This window comes from Dasypus novemcinctus, chromosome 13 (genome assembly GCF_030445035.2).
Source record: "Dasypus novemcinctus isolate mDasNov1 chromosome 13, mDasNov1.1.hap2, whole genome shotgun sequence".
Classification (NCBI taxonomy): domain Eukaryota; kingdom Metazoa; phylum Chordata; class Mammalia; order Cingulata; family Dasypodidae; genus Dasypus; species Dasypus novemcinctus.
The window spans coordinates 64,626,915-64,639,558 of NC_080685.1; the positions used below are offsets into that span (position 1 = coordinate 64,626,915).

A 12,644-nucleotide genomic window follows, 5' to 3' on the forward strand; every position below is an offset into this window, starting at 1 on the left:
TAGTGATTGACTGTTTGGATTCAAACTCAGATGTGCTGGACTCCAATCAAAATTCTTAGGTTGGTTGTAGAAGATGGACAAATCATGTAATCTCTATAAGCCTCAGCTTCCTCGTGTACAAAACAGACTATTTGTGAGGTCCTTCATCTAGAGTAGTATGCTCCTATTGTGTTAAAACAAAATCTTTGAGTCTAAGTTTTCTTCAATTAGTGTAGTTTGGGAAGCAGACTTGGCCCAATGGATGGGGTGTCTGCCTACCACGTGGGAGGTCCACTGTTCAAACCTCGGGCCTCCTTGACCCGTGTGGAGCTGGCCCGTGCACAGTGCTGATGTGCGCAAGGAGTGCCGTGCCACACAGGGGTGTTCCCTGCGTAGGGGAGCCCCATGTGCAAGGACTGTGCCCCATAAGGAGAGCCGCCCAGTGTGAAAGACAGTGCAGCCTGCCCAGGAATGGCACCGCCCACACAGAGAGCTGACACAGCAAGATGACGGCAACGGAAAGAAACACAGATTCCCAGTACTGCTGATAAGGATGGGAGCGGTCACAGAACACACAGCAAATGGACACAGAGAGCAGACAACTCGGGGGAGAGAGGAGGGGAGAGAAATAAATTTTAAAATCTTTAAAAAAAAATTAGTGTAGTTTTTTCTTTGCTATATAGAAAACAAAATAATTATTACCTCTCTTCACAATTTTGATGTGATGACCAGTTTGTATGAATTACTATTCTCCGTGTGTATCTTTCTTATGTACGAAACATGCATACCATGGCTTGTGGTTTGGACTAAAAGGTCCATACTCAGAATTATCAGCTTTGTTATTGACTTTTTAATGATTAAAGGAATCTTGTTAATCACACCCCATTTTTATCTTGTTTCTTATAAAAAACTCTACAGCTTAGCTTATTGGTTACTAATTCCCTGGTCAGTAAATACTTCTACTTGAGCATATACCTGGATATATTTTTAGGTTTAAAAAAGTTGGCATAATTAGCAACTTTCCAAGCTAATATTTACCAGACTCAACCCCACCCATCTATCTGGTAACTAAATAAATGTACTAGCTAGAGCCATAGGCTTTCATAAATGGCATTTCAAATCAGATACAAATTACTCTTATGGCATTTGTATCTGCCTGTCATATAGCTGTCTAAACCTGGAGCATTTTTAATTTAGGATGTTTTGGGATTAAAAATACGTGTTTTTTTAAATATATAACTGCTTATTTCTATTCATTGAAGATTAGTTTACACAAATCTCTTCTTTATTTCCCATGGATGAAGGTAAGGTTTGTGGTTACACACACACAAAGTAATAGGAGTGACATAGTAGAGAAGAAGTCACTCTTCCTCTGGCCTCACAGTGGGATGGGAATGACAGGAAGCAGAATGGGGTCAGATTTTGATGCTGTTAATGCATTTGAATCCTTGTTTTGAGGCTTAAGTGACTTCAGTCTATGTACCAGTGGTGGCTGAGGGGAGGAGGCATATAACATAAATTTGTAAAATCTGGGTATCAGGTCCGTACCCACTGACATTTGTGAAAGACCACGGGAGGATCTGCCTTTACTTTGAATAACAAGAGACCTACTCTAAAACATAATCTAAATAAATCATGTGAGTTTGAATCTGTTCCTCAATTCTTAAACTTTGGTCTTATGAACCCCTTTCCCCCCACAGCTACAACCTCTCGTGTGAGACTGAAGCGGCTGCTGACACCAGTGCCACCTCCCCCAGGCCTCGGAAGAGCATGGTGAAGAGGCTCAGCCTGTGAGTGCGGCCAGCGCTTCTGGGGCCCCAACAGGGTCCAGCCCGATGGAGAAAGGGGGGGCGGGCAAAGGAGTTCCGCAGGCTCTCCCTGAGCCAGGGCAAGAACGAGGGGCTTTTAGCTCACTTGTTAAATGGCTTCTCTTTCTGTCATGGACTCAGAGCATTTTCTAAATGGGTTCATTCTTCTTCACTGCTTTCTGGTAAAATCACCAGCGTCTCTGGCCTGTACCACTCCAGCAACGTCTCACTGTCTTCTGGCCTCCACAATACCCCCAACGATCCGTTCTCCGCTGAATAGCTTGGGTGGTCTTTTAAAATATCCACTAGATTATTTTTGCTTCCTTGCTTAAAAAAATCCTCCAGTTGTTTTATTTTAAGACGGAATCCAACTCCTTATCCTAGTTTACTAGACCTTAGTTTACTGGACCCTTTGACCTGTCCCCTGCCTTCCTGGCCAATTTCCTCTTATACCATGCTCCCCCATGTTCACCGAGATCCAGCCACGCTTTCCTTCTCACCATCCTTCAGACACTCCAGGCTTGCTCCTGCTTCAGGGCCTCTGCACATGCTGTTCCCACAGACCAGAATGTCCTTTATTCATGGTGAGCTCCTTCAGAAACAGGCAAAATTATTACTTCCTGAGAGAGCACCCTTTCTCGTGCAGCTGTCTGCCTCATCGCTCTCAATCATGCTCACTGTTTCCGTCAGTGGAATGCAGGCATCCTGGGAGCAGAAACCCTGTCCACCTTGCTCATGACTGTATCTTCAGCCCAGTGCCCTCTATGGCTAATACCATATTACCCATCTCCCTTTGAGTAAAATCCAAAGTCCTTATGTCTGCCCACAAAGCCGTCTAGGATCTGCAGCATCACCTGGCGCCCCACCCGTACCTATCTGTCCTCATCTTTCACTCACTCTGCTTATTCCCCTCCAGCCCTCTGCACCTCCCTGGACACACTCAGTGTGATCATTTTTATTTGCCACTTCCCTGCCTTAGAAGCTTAGAATCCTTTCCCCCCGATAGCTGTGTGGCTCACTCCCTCTCTTTCTTCAGAGCTCTGCTGAAATGTCACCTTCTCAGGGAGCCTTCCCTGGCCACCCAGTTTTTTATACTATTACTTGCCTACTTCACCTGCCTTTGGCCCCCTTTGTCTTCCCCTCCTTTGAATTTCTCTGCACTGCCATCTGATATACTGTATAGTGTATGTATCTGCTTATTATCTAGAATGCAAATACTATGAGGGTAGAGATTTATGTCTGTTTCTTGTTTATTGCTATATTCCCAGAACCTAGAACAGGGTCTGGCACATAGTAGGTAATTACAAAATATTTAGTGAATGAATAAATTGACCCTGGTCAAAGAGCAATACATGTATTTCTCGCCCAGTTCTCAAAATAACCTAAGAGGTAGGTGCTACTGCTGTCCTCATGTTCTGGCTAGGGAAGTGAGGCATGGACAGCTCAAATAGTGTGCTAGTAATTGGAGGATCTGGTCATACCTAAGATTAGGCTTTGGAGCCAAGTCCATAACCTCTTTACCAACTGCTTCTTGCATGAAATACTTTCTGAAGAAAGAAGGAAATAAGGTGGAATGGGAGGTAAAAGAGGAGAGGAGAAGCAGAGGTGGGGAGGAAGGGGGAAAACTAGATAGACCTTTGCTGTAGCTATTCATACACAGGACAATCTCAGGAGATCCTAATCTGTCACAAAGTTGATCTATTGGGCATGAAACTCACAGTCAACTAATGAATCTAATGAAGGCTGGGAAGATGAGTTCAAGAAAACAAGGGTTATGATCTGAGTAGTAAATTTGATCTTTTTTGAAGACATATACCTGTCTGATCTTTTGAGTGACGTAATCTGCAATTATGGCACAAACAAGAGCACCGATGAGGGAATTTCAGACAGTTTTTTCATGGCTGAGTGGGCCATGAAAAATTCTGTAATTTGTGAGATAAGGATAATGTTATCTATCTCAGTGGGTTGTTTTGAGTTCTAACTGGGACTGTAAAGCTGCAACAGCACCTAGTTCATAATGGGCGCCTGAAAAGTTACCATTATTTCTTATGGAAAAAACATCTTGTTTGTTTTGGTGCTGTAAACACACCTGAGGCCTCTCTGTGCACAGTGTTTCACTTCTAGGTGGGTGTTAATGTGAAATCCAGGTGAAGCAGAATACTACTGTCAGGTTGTAGTGCCCTGCACAATGTGTGCTAGGCATGCAATCCATCACTTTGTTGAGATCTTGCTGAGATGCTTTGTTTATCCCTTGCTATCTCGAACTGATTTTGAAGATATATTATGAAAATGGCTCACATGTCCTCCATCTTATTTCTTATATGGGCCAAGGTGTTTGTATATCATTCTTTTTCAAAATATTTCATGATCTTCTTATCATCTTTACAAATCTAGAAAATGTATTTTTGCTTTCCCCACATTTGAAGATGCATCATCCAAAGAGTTGGATAAATTTTAGGAGTGATGGAGGAAGAGGTGCCTAGTTTGAAGGTCAGAGTATCTAGTGTTGAGCCAGGGTTGAGCAGAATGACCTCCTTGAATTCTAAAGATGGAAGAACATTTAGTCTTTGAACAATTTAGTTCAAAGTTAGACTCTTAGAAAATGGGCCGAGGACCACTAGTTAGCAGCCTTCAGTGGTCCTGTAATTTATGAAGGAATAGGACAGTGACATTGTTTTTTCTTCTGTGAATTGTGATCAGAGTGTAGATTTTACCACTTTAGCCCCAGTAGTGCTTGGAGATCCATGAAAAGAATGTACATGAAAAATGTGGCTGGAGGTAGTGGGATGGAGAGGAAGCGGAACAAAGATACGTTTGAGGTGAGGGGATGTAGCTCAGAGGGTTGAGTGCCTGCTTCCCTTGTAAGAGGACCCAGCTTCCATCCCCAGTACCTCCTAAAAACAAAACAAAAACAAACAAACAAAAAAACAACTCTCATTGGGGAGCAGATGTAGCTCAGTGGTTGAGTGCCTGCTCCCATGTACGAGATCCTGGCTTCAATCCCCGATAACTTCCTTAAAAAAGAAAAAATAAAAAGCTATGTTTGTGGTTCAGGAATATAAGCTTTTAAGTCCTAAAATATTTACTCAAAAATAAGCACATCCACATTGTTTCTACTATTATTGTTATTTTATACAGTCAGTGCTTGTTGGGGATTATCTCCATCTCTAGTTTCTTCACATGCTGATCTCACTTGCTTCTTACTCCTTTCCTCCTTTTACCACTTCTTTCAGTGTACATCTGTTAATGGTAAATCTTTTCAGTCTTTGTTTGAGAAAGTCTTTACTTTGCCCTCACTCTTGGAATTATATTTGATGGGTATAGAAGTCTAGGGGACCGCTATTTTCACTTGGTACTTAGAAGATACTATTTTGACTTCTCTTATTGCTTTTGAGATGTCTGATATCTGTTTAAGTAATGTTCCCTTTGTTTGTGTTAGGACCACTGTCCTCATTACTTTCAAGAACTTCTTTTGTCTTTTATATGGCGTTCTGCAATAAAATGAGGGTTCAATCTTAATTATCCCACTCAGGATGTGGGTCCTAGATCTGAGGATTCATGTGGTTCATAGTTCTGGAATCTTCTCTGCCACCATCTCTTCAGATATATATGATCCCTCTTCCATTTGCTCAGTGATCTTCTGGAATCCCTCTTATATACCTGCAGGACTTTTTTATTCCATTCTCCATGTCTTTTACCTTTCTTCATTTTTTGATGCTGATTTGTGGAGATTTTCTTCAGATCTTCTAGTGCATGATTTTTCTTTTCTACTATTTTTAAACCTCCTGAGTTTGTAATTTCAATCACTACATTTTTCACTTCTAGAAGATTTTTTTTTCAAATAATCATGCACATGTGAAGAATTCCCAAACAACACCCCTCTATCAACATACCACACCGTTGTGGAACATTTGTTATAGATTATGAGATAATATCATCCAGTTATTACCATGTCCATAGCAATCATATGTCACTCATTTTCCATACTGCCCCATTATCAACACAGTACATCTTTGGCATAGATGCAAGAATATTGCATTATTACTGTTAACCACAGTCCATAGGTCACTCCACTTGTATTTTTCCCATGCTTCTCCACATTCCCACTGCCCTGCAGTAGTGATGTACATTTGCTCTAGCTCACAAAGGACACTCTTGCCTCTGTACCATCAACCACAATTCTCATCCACCTCTGGGTTTACGGTGCTTTTTTCCTGGATTATTCTCCAGCATTCTGTCAATTGGCATTTACATCCCTAGACTACATTTTCAGCTACATCTGCATTTATAAATCACTGTTACTCACTATAATGTTTTACTGTCAACTCTGAATATTTCCACACTTTTACAGTAAAGCTAATTAAAACTTCTACATACTTTAAACATTAGTAGTCCATCTTAGTCCTCCTCTTATCACTTTTAAGAATCCACCACCTCTCACTAGGGCTTGAAGATATTTTCTTATATTTTCTTCTAGGAGCTTTATGGTTCTTGCTTTTATATTTAGGTTTTTGATTCATTTTGAGTTAACTTTTGTATAAGGTATGAGATAGGGGTCCTCTTTCCTTCTTTTGGCTATGGATATCCAGTTCTCTCAACACCATCTGTTGAATGGACTTTTCTGCCTGGGCTGGGTTTAACAGGCTAGTCAAAAACACTTTACCATACATGTGAAGGTCTGTTTCTAAACTATCAATTCAGTTCCATTGGTCTGTATGTCTGTCTTTATGCCAGTACCATGCTGTTTTTAATCACTGTAGCTAGGTAATGTGACTTAAAGCCTGGAAATGAGAGTTCTCCAACTTTGCTTTTCCTTTTTAAACTGTTTCTGGCTATTAAGGATCCCTTTCCCTTCCAAGTAAACTTGATAATCAAGTTTTGCATTTATTTAAAAATTGCTGGTGGAATTTTTATCAGGATTGCTTTGAATCTGTATATCGATTTGAGTAGAGTTGACATCTTAATGATTTTTACTCTTCCAATATGTGAGCATGGAATGTTCTTCCAATTTTTTAGGACTTTTTAAATTTCTTTTAACAATGAGTTGTAGTTTTCTGAATACAAGTGCTTTACACCATTGGTTAAGTTTATTCATGAATATTTGGGCTTTATCTGTCATATTTTATTTTCACCACTCCTTTGACACTTCTAGTTACTTTTATTGATATAATCTTCATTTCCAGACTCTCTTCCAGGTTTCTCTCTCCTATCTTTTCTTTTCAGGCTGTAGTACACCATTTAGAATTTCCTGCAAAGCTGGTCTCTTGGTTGCAAACTCTCTCAGTTTCTGTTTATCTGTGAATATTCTAAACTCACTCTCATTTTTGAAAGACAGTCTTGCCGTATATAAGATTCTTGGCTGGAAGTTTTTCTCTTGCAGTATCTTAAATATATCATACCTCTGTCTTTTCACCTTCATGGTGTGTGGTGAGAAATCAGCACTTAATCTTACTGGGTATCCCTTATATGTTATGCATTGCTTTTTTCTTGCTGCTTTCAAAATTCTCTCTTTGTCTTTGGCATTTGACATTCTGATTAATTTGTGTCTCAGAGTTGGTCTATTTGGATTTTTTTTTTGTATGGGAGTATGTTGTGCTTGTTGGACATGGATATCTATGTCCTCCAATAGGGAAGAGTTGGGAAATTTTCTACCATTAGTTCTTCAAATATTCCTTCTAATCCTTTTCCCTTCTCTTCTCCTCCTGGGACACCCATGACATGTATGTTTGCACATCTCTTGCTGTCATTTAGTTCCCTGAAACCTTGTTCAATTTTTTTCCATTCTTCATCTTTCTTTTTTAGGTTTGCTTATAGAGGCCATTTCTTCAAGTTCACCAATCTTTTCTTCTGCCTTCTCAAATCTGCTATTATATGATTCCAGTATAGTTTATATTTCATTTATTGTGCCTTTCATTCCCATAAGACCTGCTATTTTTCTATGTATGCTTTCAAATTCTTCTTTGTGCTCATCCATTATCTGCTTAATATCTTTAATTTCTTTAGCTTTCTCATTGGATTTATTAGGGAGATTTGTTTGAACATCTATGATTACTTGTCTCAACTCCTTTATGTCATTTGGAGGCTTATCTAGTTCCTTTAACTGGGCCATATCTTCCTGTTTCTTGGTGTGGATTGTAATTTTTTGTTGGTGTCTTGGTATCTGGTTTACAAGAGTATTTATTCTGGGTGCGTGTTTTCTCTTTAGTTTAGGGCTTCCTGCCCTTTCTCCTTTGCTGGTTATGTAGTAGGAGCCAAGGATGTAGTTGGTGCTATTTTCTGTGGAGGCTCAAGCTGCCCGCATTGTCCCAGGGACTGATGAATCTTCTCCCAACTTTCTCCTTTGCCAGCGGTAGAGGCAGAGCCACAGCTGTGTGGAATAACCCAAGTCGTGCAGGCCTAGACTGTAGTTACCCAGAGGGACTGATGAAGCTTCATGCACCTTTCTCCCCTGCCTGTGGTGGGGATGAATCTGCAGGTATGGGCAGCAGTCTGTGCAGTGCACCTCCAAGATGACTGCAATACACCCAGTAGACTTCTGATTATTCAATCTGTGCCAGCTAAATGTACTTGCAGTTACCTGGATAGGCTGGTGCCAGCTTCCTCCCTGCTGGAGGTGGGGCTGAAGCCTAGGCTAGAGTTGCAGGCAGATCTGGGTGAAAGAAACTGGTCTCTACCATCACCGTGCTTTTCAGTCAGCCTGGCTTCCCCTCATGCTGGGGGTGGAGGCAGAATGGCGGCCACTGGCCTCTTTCTCATTTGGACAGATTCAGACTTTTACTAATCAATTGCTAAAGTCAGTGGCCAACCATCTCTTCCTCCCCTGTTTTTGGGAAATGGAGTTTCCAACTCCAGCTTCAGAATAGCTCCTGAGAAGGCTTGTGGTGCCAGAGTAAGATGATCACCAGCCTCTGTGGCGTGGCCTGTAATTTCCCGGAGAGGCTGGTGCAGGTCCCCACAGCTTCCTCCCAGCTGGAGGTGGGGCTGAGGCCTAAGCTAGAGCTGCCATCTGGCCTGGATGAAAGAAGCCGGTCCCTACCAGCACTGTGATTGTCAGTCCACCCTGCTTCCCCTCGTGCCTGGCACAGAGCTAAGGTGGGTGGCTACCAGCCTCTTTCTGACTTGGACAGGTTCAAACCTAGCTGTTCTTGGGATTTTACTTTAGCCTGCTGAATTTTCTAATCAGTAGCCGAAGTTGGTGCCCAACCATCTCTTCCTTCCCCAATTTTGGGAAGTGGAACTTCCAATTCCAGCTGTAGCATAGCTCCCGAGGAGGCTTATGCCTCCAGGGGAGGATGGGCACCATCCCCAGGGCATGGAGGGCTCTACTTACGAATCTTCCCTGCAGATAGGCAGTCTCCTTCCATCCTTTCAAGGGTATCAGGATGCTCTTCTGGTCTCCTGGAGCCCCCAAACTGGTGCTTTAGATAGTTCTGGGTGATTACTAACTGGCCTGTAGCAGGAGCTGACTCTAGTAGATGCAATCCTGCTGGCTATTGATGGTCTTTATTATTTTTAAATACATTTATTTTATAGCCTGACCCATGGTAGGCTTTCAGATACCTGTTGAATGAATGATTAATTTTTTATAGTTAATTTTTTATAGTTCTCATATGGAATGTAAACCAGTTTTTTTTTAACCTATTGACTCTCTTTTTGGGTGGAATGTTTCCTTGTGGTATTTTGTCTTTTTTTTTTGTGAGCTCATCTTTATTAAACAATCCTTTGCAGCCTGACTTGAGGGACTATCTCTCTAGAGAGCCAGAAAGATTTACTTTAAAAAAAAAAAAGAATTCTAGGTGTCGCAGGGGAATCACTGGCCTAAGAGTACCTAGATCACTGAAGTAACATAAATTCAAATTTCAGATCTGTGTTAAGTACAAGCCACAGTCACACACTATTTCCAAGACACACTTTTCTTCCATCTAAACCCAGACTAAGACAATTTTTCCCTGTGGTCTTCCTGTGTCAGTGTGTAGATACTTTTCTAGCCCGTCTTTTTACCAAGGGTGCCGTCCTTTGAGGGTTCTGACTATATATATGGATTTCAGTTCCAGTTCCCCACCTTAAATGAACAGAAGCCTTCCTCTTTGATCCCCTGTATACTGTTAAAACACATGTCCCTAGTTTGCCAACATCTGCACTTCCCACTCTCCAACCAGAGCAGCTGCAGAATTAGCTCATGTGCTTCTGGTTTTCAGTTCCCTTTTCATTTTTGTCCTGTAGGAATTTCCCTTACTATGTTGCAAACTCAACATTAAAAGGCATTTCTTATGTATTTCTTACCTAGTTATTTCATAGTAGAGGGGTTTAGGTTATTGTAGTTCATTTGATTATTGGAAACAAAAGTCTTACCTCTTGGTTGCTTTCTCAAAGCAGTGCCAGACTTCTCCTTCACCCTCATGAAATTCATTTTCTGGTAGGAAGCAACAGGGGTGGGATGATGGTATTTTGATCCTGTCAAGGTGGTCCATAGACTGTTTAAAAAAAACAAAATGGAGAACCATTGATCTAGAAGGAGCTCAGATTAATATAGATCTCTTCAGCTAAGAAATCCGTGCATTCTTTGAAGTTGGAAATAATCTCTTAGGACAAGAAGTTTACTAAAAATTTTTATAGAAACTTTTTAGCAAATATTTCCCCAAACTAGTAATGACAGGGCATGCAAGATTGAGACAACATCAAGGACTTAATCCACATAAAAGTGTGTGCTTCATCATGGATTCCAAGTTTATAACAGTCCAAATACCTGGCACTCTGTCTTCTGCAGACTGTTCCTGGGGTCAGACATTATCACCAGTAGCACACCCACCAAAGAGCAGCCCAAGTCCACTGCCAGTGGGAGCTCTGGCGAAAGCATGGACTCCGTCAGTGTGTCATCCTGCGAGTCAAACCACTCCGAGGCTGAGGAGGGCTCTATCACTCCTATGGACACACCTGATGAGCCCCCCAAAAAGGTATATAATTAATCGCTTTCCATAATTCCTTGTGCATGCACCGAATACACTTCTTGCCACATGAGGAATGTCTATTTTCAGGTTTATCACTCCATAGTATTTTTATTTTTTGTAGTTTAATGTATTTTAATAGCAAACTTATAGGAGCAGCGCAGAAGACAGACAACATTAAAAACATGTACTTGCATGTTGGACAACTCAGTTAGAAAAGTGTAGTGAATGGATGGAATCTGCTGTATGGTAAAAGTGCTACAAACAGGATTTAGTTTCCATCAATAAGAAATTCACTTTAAAAAAAATCCAAATGCCGGCATTATCCAGAAAAGTTTAACAAGTTTCTTTATAATTGTTATAGAGTTGAATTGTTGAAACTTGTTCACTGAAACATTTTGACTTGCATTAATGCTTTGTGTCCCCACATTTGTATTAAAAAGTCACACAGAAATGAAAATGGAAAAACTGCCAATATCTGATTTCTGTTCCCTATTTTTCCATTCATAGTCATATACTTAGCTATCTTTTGACCCCGTGGGAAAAAAATATCTAATGTTCAGAACTACCAATAATAGGAAGAAGAGAAAGAAGATTTTTTTTTGAGAATGAAATGTTTCCTATCATAGTGAATTCTTAAGCACAGTCTCCACATAAGCAGTGTGCTAGCTGGATGTCTTTTGGTGTAATTGTTACACGTTTGCCATGGATAGCACAGGTTAGTGTCAACCAGATAGGCCTCACTTGCCTCCTGCAAAGCACCAACAGCTGTGCTCTGGAAGCATAGATCTCTTTTGAAGTCTTGAGCAATTTCTCACACCGGACACTGGAAGGGAAATTTACGAATTAAAAGTTCAGTGGACTTGTGATAACGTCTTATTTCACAGAGAACCACAGTACCAGGCCTGTAGCGATGTGGTTTCTTCACCCCTCCACTAGAGGGCGCACTCTTGCAAACAGCTTTTGTGACCAGCTGCTTCCTGGGTGCCGGTTGACTTGCAGACAGTCTGCTCTGTACTATTATGGCACAGAGACCTCCTCACTTACCCCTTCCCCTCTGGCTGAGTGTCGAGTGAGAGGCGGCGCTGGCATGGGCGAGCATCATCAAACACCCATAGTATTTTGAAAGTTGTAATTTTAAGAGGTGTTGAAAACAGACTTTGTCTGGGGATCCATTCCTCATAGAGACATGTCTGAAGGCACTGAACAGGTTGGTTTATTCACATAGACTTTGAAATATTGTTCCATACCCCTCTCCAAAGGCAGCTGAAGGACTGTGACCTGTAACATGAGGTATACTATATTTAGGAGATGTAGGGTTTTCTTAGGAGCAAAAAGTCAGAGGCAGAAAGGTGTCAGCTTCTTGGTATTGTCTTTTACCACACTAATGTTGCATAACAAACCACTCCAAAATTTATTGGCTTAAAACAACTACCAATTATTCTCTCTCATTCAAATGCTGGGTGGCTGCTTTGGGTTGGACTTGCCTCCAGGGCAAAGGTTTGATCCAGGTCTGCTCCACCTGTCTCCCATTCTTTTTGGAGTGGCAGTCTATACCCAGGACATGCTTTTCAAGCTGAGACAAATGAGGAAGAAGGCAAGCCTCTCCCCACCACCCCCAGCCACACAGCACCTTTCAAGCCTTTGTTTGTATCACATCCACCAAGAGTACCTACAACTGCAAGCAGGAGAATTGCATCCATCATCCTTGTGGAATCTAAGCCCCCTCTTGATATATAGGTGGAGTGGACATCGCCATCCCAGGGTCCACAGGATGGAGGAATAGAGTATGGATTAGAGTGGACTTACTGATATTCTGTTATGGAACTATTGTGATTGGTAATGGAAGAAAGTGTAGCATTGATGTGGAGAAAGTGGCCACGGTAGCTGCTGAGGGTAGGGAGAGGGAAGA

General features: G+C 41.4%; 1 protein-coding gene across 3 annotated transcripts in view; it reads left to right on the forward strand.

The window, feature by feature from the left end:
• Window positions 1-12,644, forward strand: part of RGL1 (ral guanine nucleotide dissociation stimulator like 1) — a 257,827-nt gene that overhangs the window by 233,334 nt on the left and 11,849 nt on the right. For all 3 annotated transcript variants that reach the window (XM_004469095.4, XM_058274849.1, XM_004469096.4), the window contains 2 exons: window positions 1,680-1,769; window positions 10,555-10,741. In XM_004469095.4, the coding sequence (XP_004469152.1) occupies window positions 1,680-1,769; window positions 10,555-10,741 (277 nt within the window). The remainder of the gene's footprint in view (window positions 1-1,679; window positions 1,770-10,554; window positions 10,742-12,644) is intronic.